The sequence below is a fragment of the Gossypium hirsutum genome, chromosome D02 (genome assembly GCF_007990345.1).
Source record: "Gossypium hirsutum isolate 1008001.06 chromosome D02, Gossypium_hirsutum_v2.1, whole genome shotgun sequence".
In the NCBI taxonomy this organism is placed as follows: domain Eukaryota; kingdom Viridiplantae; phylum Streptophyta; class Magnoliopsida; order Malvales; family Malvaceae; genus Gossypium; species Gossypium hirsutum.
In genome coordinates, this window is record NC_053438.1 from 3,329,485 (window position 1) to 3,348,666 (window position 19,182).

Below are 19,182 nucleotides of genomic sequence, written 5' to 3' on the forward strand. Positions count from 1 at the left end.
TTAATTTAAAGAGATATTACATATACATAATAATGGATTATGATTTTACATTAAATTTCATAGAAGAAAAAAGAAATAGTTGGTTGAAAATGATAAAACCATAAGGTAAAAGAGCTTTTATTCAAAATGCAAAAATCAACAAAATATTCATTATCGCTCAACTTAGCATAATTAAACATTTAGGTGTGGAAATCAAATCGCAATTTGAGTAGCTAAACACATCGCTTGAAAATGTGATAAGTAAGAATTGCCCACATTTGAGTAGTGACAGGTGGTAATGCATTTCCCAACTAGAGAAAACCAAGCTCTTCGCCAATATGGATTTATGTAGAGGACAACAAAAATTGTCAACAACACAACTACATAAGAAACCAAAAAGCTCACACAAAAATCATAAGTATCTATCAAACCATCTTCTCCTTTATCTTCTGATACAGTTGATATCGTTGATGGTGAATCGGTTTTGGAACAACTTTTATGCAATATAACTCCACAAAGAAACGGATTTCCCTCATAACTATTTTCAATAAAGGTCCCAAATTGAGCTTTTGGTTCGGGAATACTACCTGACAAGTTGTTAAATGCCACGCTGAAAACCTCCAAAGAGTTCAACTCTACCAATTGATTGGGGATTTCACCACTCAAGTTGTTGTAAGAAAGGTCCAAACTCTCAATTTGATGAAGTTTTGAGAATGACGAGGGTATAACTCCGGTCAACTTATTGTGTGAAAGGTTTAAAGAATGGATTTCACTCAAGTTCCCTAATTCTGGTGGGATATGACCAGTTAAGTTGTTGCAAGATAAATCAATCCCAGTCATATATGAAAGGATGTCGCCCTTGTACGAATAGAACCCACTCTTTGTTGTGAACTCTATTACTTCTTCAAAGTAGCTGTAAGGGTAGTAAGAATCCGGTCCCAGATTTGCTATCATAATGCGTGTTGATTCATCCTCTTCTGTAGATTGCCTATAGATCCCAATGTCTAGAATCTTCTTCGTTTGCATTGGAAGAGATAAATTTCCCAAACAAGAAGGTATAGGACCAGAAAACATATTTTGAGAAAGATCTATGATGCTTAAAGAATGCAACTTGCATAACTGAATTGGAACTTTACCGTGAAAATGATTATCTTTCAAGAGAAGAACACTCAAAGAAGAAAATGTGTCAATCCATTTTGGAATATTACCTGTCAAATTGTTTCCTCTAAGATCTAAAGTCACTAGAGAGGAGCTATTATAAAAAGCAAGTGATAGTGGACCTCTCAGTCTATTCCCGTGGAGGTGGACATGCTCTATGTTTGGTGGATTAAAACATGACGGTATAGATCCAGATAAATGATTTTGGGAAAGATCCAAAAATTCCAACCTATTCAACTTGCAAAATTCCATTGGAATAGAACCCTCGAAACCGCTGTTGGACAAAGCTAATCTCTCCAAAAACGATGCATTCCCTATCCATCTTGGGAGCTTTCCATGCAACTTGTTGTTACTAAGATCAATTTCCCTTATTGAATTTGGAAACTCAAAAGTAGACAAATCAACATTTGTCATCTCTCCTGAAAAATTGTTTCCATCCAAATATAAATTCTGCACCCCATTTGAGTTGAGAACCACAGGAACTACATTTCCACTGAGCTTGTTATTTGATAGTCTCAAAATGGTCAGTGAGCCTTTCGCGATCAACTCTTCTGGTACTTTTCCATACAATTGATTGTTTGATAGATCTAAAAATGATAAGTCCTTCATGACACTTAAACAAAGTGGGATATTACCTTCAAAAGCATTCTTGGATAAGAATAACCGCCACAAATGTGGAAAAGTTGAACATATACTAGTCGGAATTTGACCTTGTAATTTGTTTTCAGATATGTCAATTGAAGATACATTAGAAATAAGAGCTGACGAAAATGAGAGAGGACCAGTAAAGGAATTACCCATCAAGATGAGAACTTCTAACTTTGTGTTGTTTTCTAACAACCAAGTTGGGACTGTTCCGCTGAAATTGTTATGAGAAAGATCCACATATCTCAAGTCATATTGGTAGTAAAGGAAGGTAGGAAGTTCAAGATTGAGTTGTTGAGATGTAATGCACTTTGACAAACTGATGCTGGTCAATTGAAACTTTGGGACTGAGGTATAAAAGGAAGGTTCCATTACCATCTTGTTTTCATCACCGGAAAGGACTTTGAGGTTTGAAAGGTTTGCAAATGGTGCGAATGATAGTGGAATTTGAAAACGGTTTGCTGAAATATGTAACTCACGAAGAGATGTCAAGTTACTGAAACAATGAGGAAGCATCCCCTCAAGTGCATTCCCACTCACATCCAACACTTCAAGGTTCCTTAGATCACACCATCCTGAAAAATTTATAAATTCATTGAAGAAATTTTAATTAAATTTGATCTATTAAACAGAATAGGAGATATTATATCCCAGAAGGCTCATAAAGAAGTCAATTTGACCCATAAATTTATTTACCATGATTAGGTAAGGGACCGATAAGTCCACAATCATGTAAAGACAATGTTTTAAGAGAAGCGAATACTCCAATGCTTTGCAAAATGTTGGTGTTGAGAGTAGATCCGTCAAAATATAATTCCTCCACATTGCTCGACACATTTAATTCTATAGGATGGGAAGAGGTATTAGATGTTAATAAACGTAAGCTGTTTTGGAAAAGAACATAATGACTTTCACTTACCTTGAGTAGCCAGAGTCATGTTCAGATAATTGTATTGTAGATGAAAGGCTTTAACTGATGAGAAAGACTCCACTAAATTTTGTAATGGAATGCTTCCATCGGTGAAAGCGTGATAAAGAAACAAAACTTTCAAATTTCTCAATCCCTTATTTTCTGTAAGTGAAAGAAATATATAAATATTTGTTTTCATCAATAAAATAAAATTTTAATAGAGAATGTCCAAATCTTAACATAACTATTTATTCATTTTATTAATTAAACTAATCCTTTTTTAGCATTCTAAGATAAAATATAATTTCAAAATAATTTTTTTCTTGATTCATATCAGATTTAAATATGTTTGAAATTAATTTAGCATTTAATTCCTTAATATTAGTATTTGGTACTAGTAATGGAGTTTTTTAACTCTACAAGTGAAGTTAAAAAATGGCCAGTAACCTATTTCTTTTAAATATTTCTTTTTTTAATATTTTATTATACCATATAATATATTTGTTATTATCTCAATCCTACTTATCAAGTTTAGAATTTCATTAATAGTACCACCCCGATTTTTTTTAAAAAACCAGATTTTTTAAAAAAAAAATTTGATAAAAGAAAAGAGTTTCATTAATAGTACTAAATATTTTCCCTTAAACTTAATTTACTTTGTACTCAATTATAAATGTTAAGAAATATTTTACAATCTAATAAATAAATTTTTAATTAAATTCTCCATATTAAATCAAAATTTTAAAGCACTAAATCATTGCCCTAAAATTGTCAAAATACATCCTTTTGAATTTTAAAATTTATAAATTCCGAAAGAGACTTTCAGCTTCTCAAATTCTCTATTTAAATTTCACCTACATAGTTTTTTTTGGCAATTCTTCAAAATTTCATTTATTTAAATCATGGTTCTATTATAAAATAGAAAATTTTAAACTAAAAAAAATATTATTTTTATTTAAATCTAATGTGCATATTTTTCTCTTTACAAAAATAAATTTTCAAAATTCAGGTCTAACTATTAATACTATTGAAATTATTTTATTAAATCCATGTTCATTACGTCATCTTTTAGTTACATTGCTACCAAGGTTTTTTTATTTCAAAATGTCAACACCAATAAATTAATTTAAAAAAATAACAATGTTAACAATTGAACTTGGATTTTAAATTTTAAAAAATAGAGGGAAATTGACGAAAATAGAAATACAAGAATTAAATTACAAATTCGTAAAGAGTACGTAGACCTATCACATTTTTTAAACCAAAAAGTTAATAACATGTGCATTTTGAAATTTATAAAAAGTTTGGAAAAAAAATTTTAAGCACCTCAAAATGTATGTTTAAATTTCATAAAATTGAAGTTTTTTTTTAAATTATTCAAAATTGACATTTATTTATTTTTGGCCAAAAAATGCCATTTAATTAACTCTAACGTGTATTTTTATGTTTTATGCCATTTATTTTACTCAATTTCAAAATTCAAGTCTAATTATTAATACTGTTAAAATTGTTTTATTAAATCCATTTTCATTATGTCATTTTTTAGTTACATTGCTACCAAAGTTTTTTTATTTCAAAATGTCACACCAACTAATTATTTTTAAAAAAATTAACAATTTTAACTATTGAACTTGGATTTTGAATTTTTTTTTTAAAATAGAGGGACTAAATTCCTAAAAATAAAAGTATAAGAATTAAATTACAAATTTATAAAGAGTATGTAGACATATGTTAATAACATGTGCATTTTGAAATTTATAAAAAGTTTGCGATGGAAGTTTAAGCACCTCTAAATGTATGTTTAAATTTCATAAAATTGAAGATTTTTTTAAATTATTCAAAATTCATATTTATTTATTTTTGGCAAAAAAAATGTGATTTATGTAACTCTAATATGTATTTTTATGTTTTATACTATTAAAAAAATATGAAATTAAAATATAGTTATATTACATATTTTCTCATAAATATATGTTTTTATTTATTTGTAATATCATTGTTTTTATTGTTATAATTATTTTTTATCTCATAAAAATTAAATAAATTATTTTAAAAAATATATTTTTACAAACAAAATAATTATAAACATTAATATTTTAAAATTAAGAAAATTTTAAAGAATTTTAATTTCAAACTAAAGTTGAAACACATTATAATGGAGGATTTAGAAAATGTTTCACCAAACTCATATTTTACTTTCAAGTATGATATGATATAACTTTATTAATATTTATGACAATAACGGTCATTATAATATCTGAGATAAAAACTAAATTTCTAAATTTTAAAAAAAAAGGAAGTTTAATTAAATGATACCTTGGTGGATCACCAAATCTTTCAATTCATTATATCCCATATATAGTTCCCTTAAGTTGATGAATGCTTCCAAATCTAGGAAAAAAAAAGCAACAAATCAACTTCATTATATTCTCTTAAAACATTATTATATTCTTTGTTAAAAAAACTAATATTTTTACCTTTCGTATCTATTGATCCTTTCAATTGATTGTAATTTATGCTCAAAGATTTCAAATTTGAAAGCTTGTTAAGGGATGCAAATACACTAGTATTGAAGAGATTGTAATCTAAATAAAGCACTTCCAAGTGGGTCAACTCCAATTTTGAACCACATTTATATAATTTCATCACTAAAATGAATTGGCATAAAATTTAATTATATGTAAGAATTTAGGTAATTGGTTAAATATAAATGCATACCTTTAAAGGATTGAAAGCTTTCAATTTGATTCCAACGTAAATCGAGTTTCTTCAAATTTGTTAAATTGCTCAATCCTATACATATCCATGTCCAATTCAAAAAATCATTATGTTAATAATTTTAATTTCTACTTAATATTTTAATGAAATAAAAAAAAAGTAAATCTAAAACTTGAAGTGAAGATGAAAAACCTCAAACGTGAAATCTGAATGCTCAAATTTGAAACAATTAATTTTAAAAGGTTCTAGAAAGAATTATCAAGAAAAACAAAGTTATAGCTTTAGTACCTTTAGTATCTAATGAGCCTTGCAAACTGTTGTTGTACAAAGTCAAAGACTTTAGGCTTGAAAGCCCCTGAGGAAAGGAAATTGTGTTGTTCCGAAAGAGATTATTACTTAAATCAAGTTCCTCTAAGTTTGTTAGCCTCCATTGTGTTCCATCTATCATTGGAAGAAAATAATTAGTATAGTTAATATCATTCAATATATAAATAGCTAGGAAAAATGTTTGTTTGAGAAGGAAGAGCCAATTTACAAGCTTTCCCATGAATTGATAAGCTACATTTTACAAGTAAAACTTAATTGATTCAACATATAAATACTTTGTTTGAGATACCTTCCTACTTAATTTACTCAATTTTGAAATATTGCAACATTAACTGTCCCTTAAACAAAAATTGGTTTTAAAGTAAAAAAGAAACATATAAAACCAGTCTACCTTTAATATGAATTGACATATAAATACTGTACTTATACCTTGGTTTGAGATGCTTTCAATGCTGTTGTCACTTAAATCCAAGTATTTCAAGTTTGTCAAATTATTCAACCCTAAAATTCAATCCCAAGTATTGATTAGTTATATATTGATCGTATGATGAAATCAAACTTGAATATACATACTGATTTTTAAAGTTGAAAAGAAACAGGTAAAATCAGTCTACCTTGAATATGATCCAGCCTTCCTTTCAACTGATTACGTCTCAATCTTAAAGTCTTCAAGGATGAAAGATTTCTCATATGGAACAAAATGCTATTCTTCAAAGAATTCCAACTTAAATCAAGAGTTTCCAAGTTATTGAGTCTTGAAAGCAATTGAAAACCTGATATATATACATAATTACTTGTTAATTGTTTTTTTCTTTCTTAGCTATATGAAAATTTTACTAAAGCAAAAGTGGAATTACAACGGATAAAAAGAATGGAAAACTAGGTACCAAGCCTAGAAGACCATCCTCAAACTCTACTATACAAATAAAAACTTACACCAGACCAAATTTAATTTACCTCTTGGATGACTTGATCCTTCAAATTGGTTGTATGATAGGTCTAAATACCGGAGAGAGGAAAGCTCACTCAAAGATAACAAAATGCTATCATTCAAGTAATTGTAACTTAAGTCAAGGATCTCCAAATTACTCAATGTGGATGATAGTTTTCCAAAGCCTGTAGAAGTGTTCTTTTAAATATATACAAGCAGTTAGTGACTTTTCTTCAATAAAATAAAATAAAATATAAGTAATTGCAAATTAACAATGGTGAGAGTAGTGGAATAATAAAAGATGTAATTAATGGAAAGTTAAAGGCACGACCTTCATTTTCAAGGTCACCACCTATGGCGTTTCCTGACAAATAAAGACTCTTCAATTCCTCAAAGGGAAGAAACATAGAGGTATTGAGATACCAGGCATTGAGATTCCCATTATCCATGTCGTATCCCATATTGTCAAACCATCTTGTAGAATTAAGGGAGAGTTTTATGAGTCTCCTAGTGGTGGTGTTACACTCAACTCTTTTCCATTTACAACAATCTGAACCCTTCACCTCAACCCAACTTTGCAATTGATTACCATAATTGAAGAAAGGCTTGAGATGCAAGAGAGCGATTCTCTCATGCTCCAAACAAGCATCAGTAGTACACCATCTGCATCCTTCTAACACCAACAACATTACTGCCATCCTAATAAGCCTTAACCATTTCCACTCCATCATCATCATCTCTCTGTTTTCACTTCTCTCTCAGTTATATGTTACTTTTTGTTAACTTCTATATGTAAATAATCTAAAGCAGCCTAACCTTCTTATTTATATACAAGCAGAACATACTGGATCCCACTAATTCACTATAATGTAAAAATAATATATAATTAATTAATTCCTCAAAAATTGGATCAAAATCTAGGCTTTTTATTTACGTAAATTCCTTATTGCAAAAACTCCTGGTGGAAATTCGTTAGGAAAGGATGAATGGACCACAAGAATGTTGATGTTAATCTTGAAAAACGAATGGCCAAAAAATATGAAAAGTGAGAGGTGGACATAAAATCTTGTGGTTGGGGTTGCAAAAGTCTTCATGTGGCTTTCTTGTGAGCTTCATTTATACCCTTCTTACACATATACAAACTTAGTCTTGACTTGGCTTTATTAATGGAAAATTTAGGTCTTCATTTTTGGTTTCATTCATGGAAATTTTACTTCTTTGATTTTGATTTTGCTTTTATTCTTGCACATTTTAGGTTTTGATTTTGAAAATTTAGTTTTTTTCATCTCTATTATTATAAAATTTCTTGATTTAATTAATATCATGAGTTAATTTAATATTTTAAAAAATAAAATATTACATTCACTATTTTTTAAAAAATAGGAGTAACTATAAAATTTAATTATTTATATAATATTTTTATAAAAAAACTATTTATTTCTACTAGACCACTACTTTAAAACTATCAATTATCATATAACTTCTCTTTAATAATTCACTATTCTTTGAACATTCATTAGTTTTTGAAACATAAAATTTATAAATAATTATTTTTAATATGACTTGAGTTTTACTTGAATCATTTTTGTAATTAGTTAATTAAATTGGGTTATTTTTAAAAAAAATCCTCTTAACTAATAGCAAAAAGAAAAAAAAAGAAAAAAAAAAAGCCATCATGTAGAAAATTCTGGTTTGTTGGAAAGATAAAGACTTGCACCATTACTTTAAATTTTGAAATGTTCAACTTGATATTGACATCTGATAATATGTACAAATTTCTCATTGTTTTGAATTTTAGTGATATTACACATATGATAATATGTTTGTCACACCAAATTTTGAAATAGTAGAACTTAATGAATTTAACAAATACTTAATGAATTTAAGAAATATCTAAAATATCAAATTAAAGTCTAGGAATTAAATCTACAACTTCAGTAAAGTACAAGAACTATTGTAGAATTAAACCTTTATATAATAATTTCCTTCTATGAACCACAATTCAAGTGCACCCCACAAGCAACATTAAAAAATTGGCATGTGTCTATTTTTTTAAAAATATCTATTTTTTTAATATTATATACTACACCTCTATAGGATACGTGTCAATCCTTTAACTCTCCTTATGGAATTTAAAAACTCCACTAACAATGTACCAAATATTAATCCTAATTATTATACTATTCATGGATAAAGATAAAATATAATATTTGCTTAAAAATCTCAATTATATATATTTGGTCACCCATTGTGATGTAATATAGCACCGTCTACAAAATAGTTGGAGGAAATTGTTAAGAAAATATCATTACATATATCAACATTCGCATAATTCATTGCATTAACTTTCAAATGTTAACTATTGACTTCTGCGTCAACTTTGAGCTTATATAGGTCCCCCTCATGGAAATTGAGAAAAACAAATTAATATGTATATTCTTGTGGGTGGAAATTTAGTGGAGATGCCCATCATCTTTCCTAATTAATAAAAATGAAGACTTAGAAAATGTGCAATCATAATCCTAGTCGTCGTTATGGCCCCAAGAATAGTTATCTTAATTTGTCTCTCTTCAGGATTAAAGATAAAAAATAAATTTTATAAAGTTAGAACTATAATTTTATAATTATATTAACATATAATTTCATAAAATTTTAAAAATGTATCTTTTAATTTTTTAATTAAATTGATAATTCGTTAACTTATAATATTATTTTATTTTTCAAAATATTTACGAGAACGAGTTCGTATTCTATTGTGTGGAAAATTTTAGTACAGATTATTAAGTTATTGGAGAAGCCAAATCCAACTTGTTTGACCAAGAAAGTTTTAGTTTTGTGGAAAATGGACATTACCATTTCCTTGAATGACCTTCAATTTAATGTATTCACACCAAATTTCATTAATGAGTAAAACAAATAATGAATAATAATGAAAATTGGAGGAAATTGTTAAGAAATTATTATTACATATATCAACAGTCACATAATTCATTGTATTAACTTTCAAATGTTGACTATTGACTTTTACATCAACCTTGAGCTTATATAGGCCCCCCTCACGGAAATAATCTCATAATTAATGCCTGAAAAATTATTATACATCAATTTACAGTTTTAATCCCTAGTCTTACTCAATTGAATTAAAATTTTAGTTTTTATTATTTAATTTGATATATTTTGTTCCTTTTATGGATTTATTAAAATAACTAACATGATTAATTCTCTAACATTTAAAAATTAAAATTATGTGGTTATTAAAATTATGATGCTAAATTGAGAAAAATAAATTAATACGTATACTCTTGTGGGTTTCATTTTTTTTTTATAATTAAGTATTAATTTGTGTTTCTCAATTTAGTATTATAATTTTAATAACCACATAATTTTTATTTTTATTTTTAAATATTAGAGAATTAATAATGTTAGCAACATAAGGCAGAATGTAACTTCAATAATGAACCAAAAGTAAATTGAAACTACTCAACACAACGGATTAACCCACCAAATCATAATTGAATATTAAAACGTAACAGAACAACCGATAAATACAAATAAAATAATAAAGGAAAACACACACTAAATTTAAGAGGTTTAACAGAATGCCTACATTCTCGGACATCAACGCCGTATGATAAGATTTACAAATTAATGAAACCCTCAATTAAAAGACTTTTCCAAAGTAAATAATTGTATACAAATCAAGTGGGAGATCAAATTTGGGCTGCTTCTCAAGTGAAGACTTTAAGCCTTCTTCTATGGCAAGGTTGAGGGGGCAACCTTTTAATCCCAAAGCCAACACCAACATTTACTATATCTAGTTTCTTGGGGCAGTATCTTAAGACTATCTATCAACTTCACTGCAGATTAAATGAAGGATTATCAACAAATTTGAAAATGATAAACTCATCTTACATCTAAAAAATGGGTCCACCACTCAAACCCAACCCCCCTTGATTAAAAACAATGTTACTTGGACTCAGTTATATTCTCATATCCATGTTCGTAAATGATTAGATATAAAAATGAAGAGTAGGATTAACTTAAGTTTGATCCGCTCTGTTTACTGTTGGATCCAAGAATCTAATTCTTTCACAATATTAGTCTTAAGCAAAGCTGTGATGATAGTCTCACCACCTTACATCCCAAAGCAAATACTTCTACATATGTATGCATGGGTGCCTAGCAAATCTAAAGAGTAGGACCGCTACATGTTTTAACCCAAGGAATATCTGCTTGTGTATATAACTTTTATATCGAAAAACATGTCATAAATGCATAGAGAGAAGCATTTGAAAAAGATATAAACTTGGTTTTTATATTGAATTTTATTTAATAAAGCAGAATATAATTTAAAAAAGATATTTAATACCAAATAACTTGGAGATGGATAGAAGAGTGAATATAATTAATTGACTACATGTCTACCGTAATAACCGACAAGACAAAGGTTATAAGCTTCCTTCACAGAAAGATAAAAGCTTTAATCAAAATATAAAATAAACAAAATCCGTCTTAGCACCAAAAACAATCAGGTGCTCACCTGATATAAAAGATCATAGCAGAATTTTTTTCCGAAGACAACATGAACAAACTTTGCATAAATCTTCATGATAGTTAAACACATCGCTTGAAGATGTAATACGCAAGAAAGCTGCCTCCAATTGAGAAACGACAGGTGGTGATGCATTTTCCGACAAAAGAAAACCAAGATCTTCGCCAATATGGATTTATGTAAAGGACCGCAAAAATCGTCAACAACACAACTACATAAGAAATAAAAAAACTCACACAAAAATCATAAGTATCAAACAAACCATCTTCTCCTTTATCATCTGATATAGTTGATATTGTTGATGGCGAATTGATTCTGGAGCAACTTTTATGCAGTATAGCACCACAGAGAAAAGGGTTTCCCTCATAACTGCTTTCAATAAAGGTTCCGAATTGAGCTTTTGGTTCTGGAATACTACCTGACAAATTGTTTTGTGCCACACTGAAAACCTCTAAAGAATTCAATTCTACCAATTGATTAGGGATTTCACCACTCAAGCTATTGTAAGAAAGGTCCAAACTCTCAATCTGCTTAAGGTTTGAGAATGATGAGGGTATAACTCCTGTTTAAAGAATGGATTTGACTCAAGTTTCCTAGTTCAGGTGGGATTTGTCCAGTTAACTTGTTGCAAGATAAATCAATCCCTGTCATGTCCTCAAGGATGAGACCCCCATATGAGTAGGACCTACTCTTTGTTGTGAACTGTACCCATTCTTCCATGTAGGTTTCAGGATACTCTTGTAAGTCATCCCCACGCCACCGTGTTTCCTTATGGTATGGTAATATGTCTTCCAATACATCACTTGCCTCAGAATATGATGTCAAAGTCTTCTGGTATTTCGTTTTAAGAGTTAAATTTCCCAAACAAGAAGGTATAAAACCATAAAACATATTATGAGATAGATCTATCATGCTCAAGGAATATGTTGCGGAAAGGATCGATTCGAGAACTCCGATATGACTACAAGTAAATTGACCGGAACGAAAAAATAAAGTGAATACAAGGATTTACGTGGTTCGGCTTTAATGCCTACGTCCACGGGCAGAGGCGAAAAGAAATTTCACTATAACAAGATGAAGATTACAAGTGTTTTACACTCAAGACACAACCCGAGAACCTCACAACTCTCAACCCCTATAGAAAACCCGAAAGCTAAAATCCTAGCTTTCAAAGAACAAGCTTTGCTCTCTCTTGGTTTGGGATGATGAATATGGCTAATGAACCTCTCTATTTATAAGAGAGTTCAAGGACATAATTGTCCAAAACTTTGGCAAAGATTTGTGGTTGAAAATGGACACCAACAACCATCCACTAATCCACTACCACCAACAACCCACTACCAACAACAACAATCCACTACCAATTTTAAGCCATTTCTTAACAAATCTCCACCTTGGCTTGAAATTTACCAAGCTGAACATCATAGTGAATTCCTCGAACTGGATCACCTCTTCCAAACGCCTCTCTGGCGCTAATCAATCCCGAATACCTATCAAGTCCAAGCAATGCTTGAACTTATATGCAGGGATCACCTTAGTTAACATATCTGCAGGATTCTTCTCGGTAGCAACCTTGCTGATAACAATGTCACCTTGCGTAACATGTTCCCGAACAAAATGATATCTGACATCAATGTGTTTGGTCCGTTCATGAAACATCTGATTTTTAGTCAGATGTATGGCACTCTGGCTATCGCAAAATACAACAGTGAAATCCTGTTGTAAACCCAAACTGCTTACTAGACCTTTCATCCACAATGCTTCTTTCACTGCTTCTGCTAACGCCATATATTCCGCCTCAGTCGTAGATAAGGCTACGGTAGACTGTAACACAGCTTTCCAACTAATGGCTCCTCCAGAATAAGTGAAAACATAACCCGTCAGAGATCTTCTTTTGTCCAGATCTCCAGCATAATCAGAGTCCACATAGCCCGTGACACTGCTAGTGCAGTCACTCTGATCATATACCAAGCATAAATCTGCAGAACCTCTCAAGTACCTGAGAATCCATTTCACGGCCTGCCAGTGTTCCTTGCCAGGACAACTCATGTATCTGCTGACCACACTAACTGCATGTGAAATGTCTGGACGAGTGCAAACCATTGCATACATCACGCTTCCAACTGCACTCGAGTATGGAATGTGAGACATTTGCTGCTTTTCTTCATCAGATTGTGGTGACAACTCTGCAGAGAGTTTGAAATGTGGTGCCAACGGAGTACTCACAGTTTTCGCTTTATCCATGCCGAAGCGTTGAAGAACCTTTTCAATGTAGTTCTTCTGCGACACACGAAGCTTGCCCGCCTTGCGATCTCTGTGAATATCCATGCCCAAAATTTTCTTGGCAGCACCCAGATCCTTCATCTCGAACTCACCACTCAACTGCGACTTTAACTTGTTGATTTCCGACATGTTTTTGGAAGCAATTAACATGTCATCAACATACAGCAATAAATAAATGTGCGAACCATCTGAGAGCTTCCGATGATAGACACAAGCATCATAGTCACATCTTGTGTAACCATGCTGAATCATGAAGCTATCAAACCGCTTGTACCACTGCCTTGGGGATTGTTTCAATCCATATAAAGACTTCTTTAATAGACAGACATGGTCTTCTTTACCAGGAACTGTAAAACCCTCTGGTTGACGCATGTAGATTGTTTCCTCGAGCTCACCATGCAAGAACGCCGTTTTTACGTCAAGCTGCTCAAGTTCTAGATCAGACTTGGCCACCATGGCAAGTAATACACGAATGGAAGAATGCTTTACGACTGGGGAGAAAACTTCATTGTAGTCAATCCCCTCTTTCTGAGTGAAGCCTTTAGCAACCAATCGTGCCTTGAATCTAGTTGCTTCAACCCCTAGGATGCCTTCCTTTTTCTTGAAGACCCATTTGCAACCAACTATCTTCTGGTTACTTGGCGGCTTAACCAACTCCCAAGTATGGTTCTTGTGAAGAGATTCTATCTCCTCACTCATAGCAATTGCCCACTGTGCCGACTCATCACACGTGACAGCCTCATTATAACTGGAAGGTTCTATACCAATGGACTCCGCCACACTGAGCGCGAAAGACACCAGATTAGCGTAACGCGGATTTGGTTTGATTTGTCTCTTCGTTCTTCCAGTGGCAATGCTATATGGTTTTTCTTGAGGTGACTCATCTTCATCGGAATCTTGCACCTCAACTTGATCATCCTGGACTGAAGTACCTTCCGTAGGAATTGGAGCGTCCACCTGACACTCCACCTGCTTCTCAACACCGTGATCTCCCATTCTATCTGACTCCTCCTTTTCCCGGGAATTTGTGGTGGATCGAAGCATGGATGACTCATCAAAAGTCACATCTCTGCTGATGATGAACTTGGACGAAACCGGATCAGGACACCACAACCTGTATCCTTTCACCCCTTGGCCGTATCCAAGAAATATGCATTTCTTCGCCCTCGGTTTGAGTTTTCCCTCATTTACATGAGCATACGCAGGGCAGCCAAACACTCTTAAACCAGAGTAATCAGCAGGAGAACCAGACCATACTTCCTCAGGAGTCTTCAGCTCAATAGCTGTTGACGGAGATCTGTTAACCAAATAACAAGCAGTATTAACAGCTTCAGCCCAAAATTCTTCACCGAGCCCAGCATTTGATCGCATGCAACGAGCTCGCTCCAAGAGAGTTCTATTCATGCGTTCTGCAACTCCATTTTGTTGTGGTGTTCGACGAACAGTGCGGTGTCTCACTATTCCTTCATTTTTGCAGAACTCATTGAATTCACCTGAGCAAAACTCCAAGCCATTATCCGTCCGGAATCGCTTGATCTTCTTTCCTGTTTGATTTTCGATCAAAGCTTTAAATTGCTTGAAGTTGATGAGAACCTCATACTTGCTCTTCAGAAAATACACCCAAACCTTTCTCGAGTAATCATCGATAAAGGTAAGCAGATATCTGTAACCACCTTTAGAAATTGTCGGAGAAGGCCCCCAAAGGTCAGAATGGAAGTAATCCACTGTGCCTTTTGTCTTGTGAATCCCAGTGCTGAACTTTACCCGAGTCTGCTTACCGAAGACGCAGTGCTCACAGAAATTCAACTTTCCTGTACACTGCCCAGACAATAATCCTTGTTTGCTTAGCACCGATAAGCCTCTCTCGCTCATATGCCCGAGCCGCATATGCCATAACTTCGTGGTGTCAGAATCTAGATCATCTGATGATGACACTCCCGCAACACCTGTAACCGAGGAACCATCGAGGAAGTAAAGGCCCCGCTCCAAATTACCACGTATCACAGTCAAAGCACCCGAGAATACCTTGAGAACTCCACCTTCAGCAGAGTACCGAAAGCCTTTCTTGTCCAACGTACTCAAAGAGATCAAATTTTTCTTCATTTCTGGAATGTGCCGAACATCAGTTAGAGTTCTAACAATACCGTCAAACATCTTTATACGAACTGTGCCAATCCCCATGACTTGACATGCGTGGTCATTTCCCATTAGTACTGAACCAGAATGCTTCTCGTATGTTGAGAATGCATCTTTCGAAGTACTTATATGAAATGTAGCTCCCGTATCAAGAATCCATCTCCCACCAGCGTAAGAGTCGGATACTGCAAGAACGATCTCGGCATCACTTGAAGAATCTGCATCAGCTACATTCGCACGATCATTTTGTTGCTCCTGTGATTCTGATTTCTCCTTCCTTTTCGGACAATCTACCTTCATGTGCCCGTACTTCTTACAGTAGTAGCACTGTATTCTCTTCTTGGACTGCGATCTAGGATGGCTTTTACTTGAACTTCCACCCTTTGCCTTGGATCTTCCTCGAGCAACCAAGCCTTCGCCTTCATTGTTTTCGACCACCTTACCAGTGATTTTCTTCCTCAACTCACTGGAACTTAAGGCATTTTTCACCTCCTCTAGAGTCAGGTCATCACGACCGTACATCATTGTATCAACAAAATTCTCATACGAGGGAGGCAAAGAACACAAAACAATTATTGCTTGGTCCTCATCATCGATTTTGTTATCGATATTATTCAAATCCATGATAATGGAATTGAATTTATCCAGGTGCTGGGAAACAGGTGTACCTTCCTCCATCTTCAGGGCATAGAGTCTTTGCTTGAGGTAGAGCCGGTTCGTCAATGACTTCGTCATGTACTTGCTCTCTAACCGGAGCCACAAACCGGACCCGGTTTTCTCATCCGCTACTTCTCGTAGCACTTCATCTCCTAGACATAGCAGAATAGCACTATGTGCTCTTTCTAGCATGTCATCCTTTTGCTCTTCCGAAAGCGTGCTTGGTAATTTATCTTTACCAGACAATGCTTTTAGCAATCCTTGTTGAACCAGCACTGCCCGCATCTTGATGCGCCATAAACTGAAACTATTTTTCCCGGTAAATTTCTCGACATCATACTTAGTCGATGAAACACTTGTAGCCATAATTTGGAACCTTTGAATGAATGATAATATTTTCTTCCTGATGTGAAAGATCAGACAAAGCTGCAGTCACAGGGCAATTCAGAAAATATTATCACTCCTTCAACTACGCTCTGATACCAAATTTGTTGCGGAAAGGATCGATTCGAGAACTCCGATATGACTACAAGTAAATTGACCGGAACGAAAAAATAAAGTGAACACAAGGATTTACGTGGTTCGGCTTTAATGCCTACGTCCACGGGCAGAGGCGAAAAGAAATTTCACTATAACAAGATGAAGATTACAAGTGTTTTACACTCAAGACACAACCCGAGAACCTCACAACTCTCAACCCCTATAGAAAACCCGAAAGCTAAAATCCTAGCTTTCAAAGAACAAGCTTTGCTCTCTCTTGGTTTGGGATGATGAATATGGCTAATGAACCTCTCTATTTATAAGAGAGTTCAAGGACATAATTGTCCAAAACTTTGGCAAAGATTTGTGGTTGAAAATGGACACCAACAACCATCCACTAATCCACTACCACCAACAACCCACTACCAACAACAACAATCCACTACCAATTTTAAGCCATTTCTTAACAGAATACAACTTGCATAATTGAACTGGAATTCTACCATGTAAATTACTAGCTTTCAAGAGAAGGACACTCAATGAAGAAAGTGTGCCAATCCATTTTGGAATACTACCAATCAAATTGATTCTGATGAAGTTAGCTTCCATGCAAGTCACATGCAGGAAAGAAGCAGCACTTGAAGGCAGCAACTTGAACTCGACAATGCTGTTCAAATTCAACTAGTTGTGTTGAATTAAGTTTGTATTTTGTAATTCAGTTCTTGTAGAATTTAGTTGGTAAACTTTTGATGTAATTTTATTGATTGATTGACTGAAAAATCAGCAAAGTAACTTAAGCAAGCTGATTAACAATTTCCAATGTAATTTTAGTGGTGTTAGGTAGTTGATTAGGTGATAACTTGTTAGCTTTACAAGTTGACTTGTATATGTAATGGCTTAATGCCTTATTCTTTTTGTTAATGAAGAATTCAGGTGGTTTTTCATTAAAAAAATTTCTCTTTCATTTCTGTTTTTCACTTGCAAATTTCTGTTTTTGTTCACTTGTTTCTTCTGCAAGTCTCGAGCCTTGCTATCCAAGCAAGAACAAAGCAGCTTGCTACTGCCTTTAAACACCAACAGTTTCCTCCAAGATCTAATGTAACCAGTGAAGAGCTATTATAAAAAGCAATTGGTAGTGGGCCACTTAGTCTATTCCCGTGCAGGTGTACATGCTTTATGTCTGGGGGATTAAAGCAGGTCCGTATAGAGCCAAATAAATTGTTTTCAGAGAGATCCAAAAATTCCAAGTAATTCAAGTTGCAAAATTCCATCGGAATAGAACCCTCGAAACCATTTTCAGACAAAGCTAATTTCTCCAAAAATGGCACATTCCCTATCAATCTTGGGAGGTTTCCATAAAACTTGTTATTTCCGAGATTGATTTCCCTTAGTGAAGTTGGAAACTCAGAAATGGAGACATCAACATTTGCCATCTCCCCAGAAAAATTATTTCCATCCAAATATAATTTTAACAACCCATTTGCATTGAGAATCACTGGAAGCACATGTCCACTGAGGTTGTTGTTTGATAGTATCAAAATGGTCAACGAGCTTTTTGTGATTAACTCTTCAGGTACTCTTCCAGACAATTGATTGTTTGATAAATCTAAAATCCATAAATCCTTCATGCCACTCAAACAAGGAGGGATATCACCTTCGAAGGCATTCTTGGATAAGAATAATAGGCTCAAATGTGGAAAAGTTGGACATATACTAATCGGAATCTGACCTTGCAATTTGTTTTGGGATATGTCAATTAAAGACACATTAGAATTAGGAGCTAACGATAATGAGAGTGGACCAGTAAAAGAATTACCCATCAAGATGAGAACTTCTAACTTTGTGTTGTTTTCTAACAACCAAGTTGGGACTGTTCCGCTGAAATTGTTTTGAGAAACATCCACATATCTCAAGTCGTATTGGTAGTAAAGGAAGGTCGGAAATTCAAGATTGAGTTGGAGAGATGTAATGCACTTTGACAAACTGATGAATTTCAATTGAAACTTTGGGACTGAGGTATAAAAGGAAGGTTCCATTACCATCTTGTTTTGATTACTCAAAAGGACTTTGAGGCTCGAAAGGTTTGCAAATGGTGCGAATGACAGCGGGAATTTGAAAATGGTTTCTTGAAATATCTAACTCACGAAGAGATGGCAAGTTACTAAAACAATGAGGAAGCGTCCCCTCAAGTGTATTCCTATTCACGTTCAATACTTCAAGATTCCTTAGATCACACCATCCTGAAAATTTTAAAATTTCGTGAAATTTTTTTTATTTAAATTTAGTTTTAATAACATAATACGAGATATTACTTTATAGAAAGCTCATAAAGAATTCAATTTGAGCCATAAATTTATTTACCTTGATTCGGTAGTGAACCAATAAATCCACTCTTAGGACAAAATT

The 19,182-nt window shown here is 33.1% G+C and overlaps 2 protein-coding genes across 5 annotated transcripts; both read right to left on the bottom strand.

Annotated features, from left to right (window-relative positions):
- Nucleotides 1-120: 120 nt before the first annotated feature.
- On the bottom strand, nucleotides 121-7,683 carry LOC107939059 (receptor-like protein 13). 4 transcript variants are annotated; one of them, XM_041088048.1, is made up of 10 exons: nucleotides 7,000-7,678; nucleotides 6,695-6,853; nucleotides 6,352-6,510; nucleotides 6,167-6,238; nucleotides 5,699-5,851; nucleotides 5,411-5,485; nucleotides 5,009-5,083; nucleotides 2,702-2,854; nucleotides 2,479-2,625; nucleotides 121-2,357 (listed from the first exon to the last, which is right to left on the bottom strand). In XM_041088048.1, the coding sequence occupies exons 1-10, from the start codon at nucleotides 7,403-7,405 to the stop codon at nucleotides 193-195; spliced, it is 3,564 nt and encodes a 1,187-aa protein (XP_040943982.1). In that variant the 5' UTR covers nucleotides 7,406-7,678; the 3' UTR covers nucleotides 121-192. The 4 variants fall into 4 exon arrangements, with proteins under 4 accessions (XP_040943982.1, XP_040943984.1, XP_040943983.1 ...); XM_041088050.1 differs by lacking the exon at nucleotides 5,009-5,083 and having other exon boundaries at nucleotides 7,000-7,681; XM_041088049.1 differs by lacking the exon at nucleotides 5,411-5,485 and having other exon boundaries at nucleotides 7,000-7,680.
- A 3,599-nt stretch (nucleotides 7,684-11,282) lies between these two features.
- On the bottom strand, nucleotides 11,283-18,818 carry LOC107939064 (receptor-like protein 13). Its single transcript, XM_041089411.1, has 5 exons — nucleotides 17,779-18,818; nucleotides 17,252-17,443; nucleotides 11,910-12,133; nucleotides 11,483-11,782; nucleotides 11,283-11,431 (listed from the first exon to the last, which is right to left on the bottom strand). Exons 1-5 carry the CDS (start codon nucleotides 18,816-18,818, stop codon nucleotides 11,283-11,285), a joined length of 1,905 nt encoding a protein of 634 aa, XP_040945345.1.
- Nucleotides 18,819-19,182: the final 364 nt, after the last annotated feature.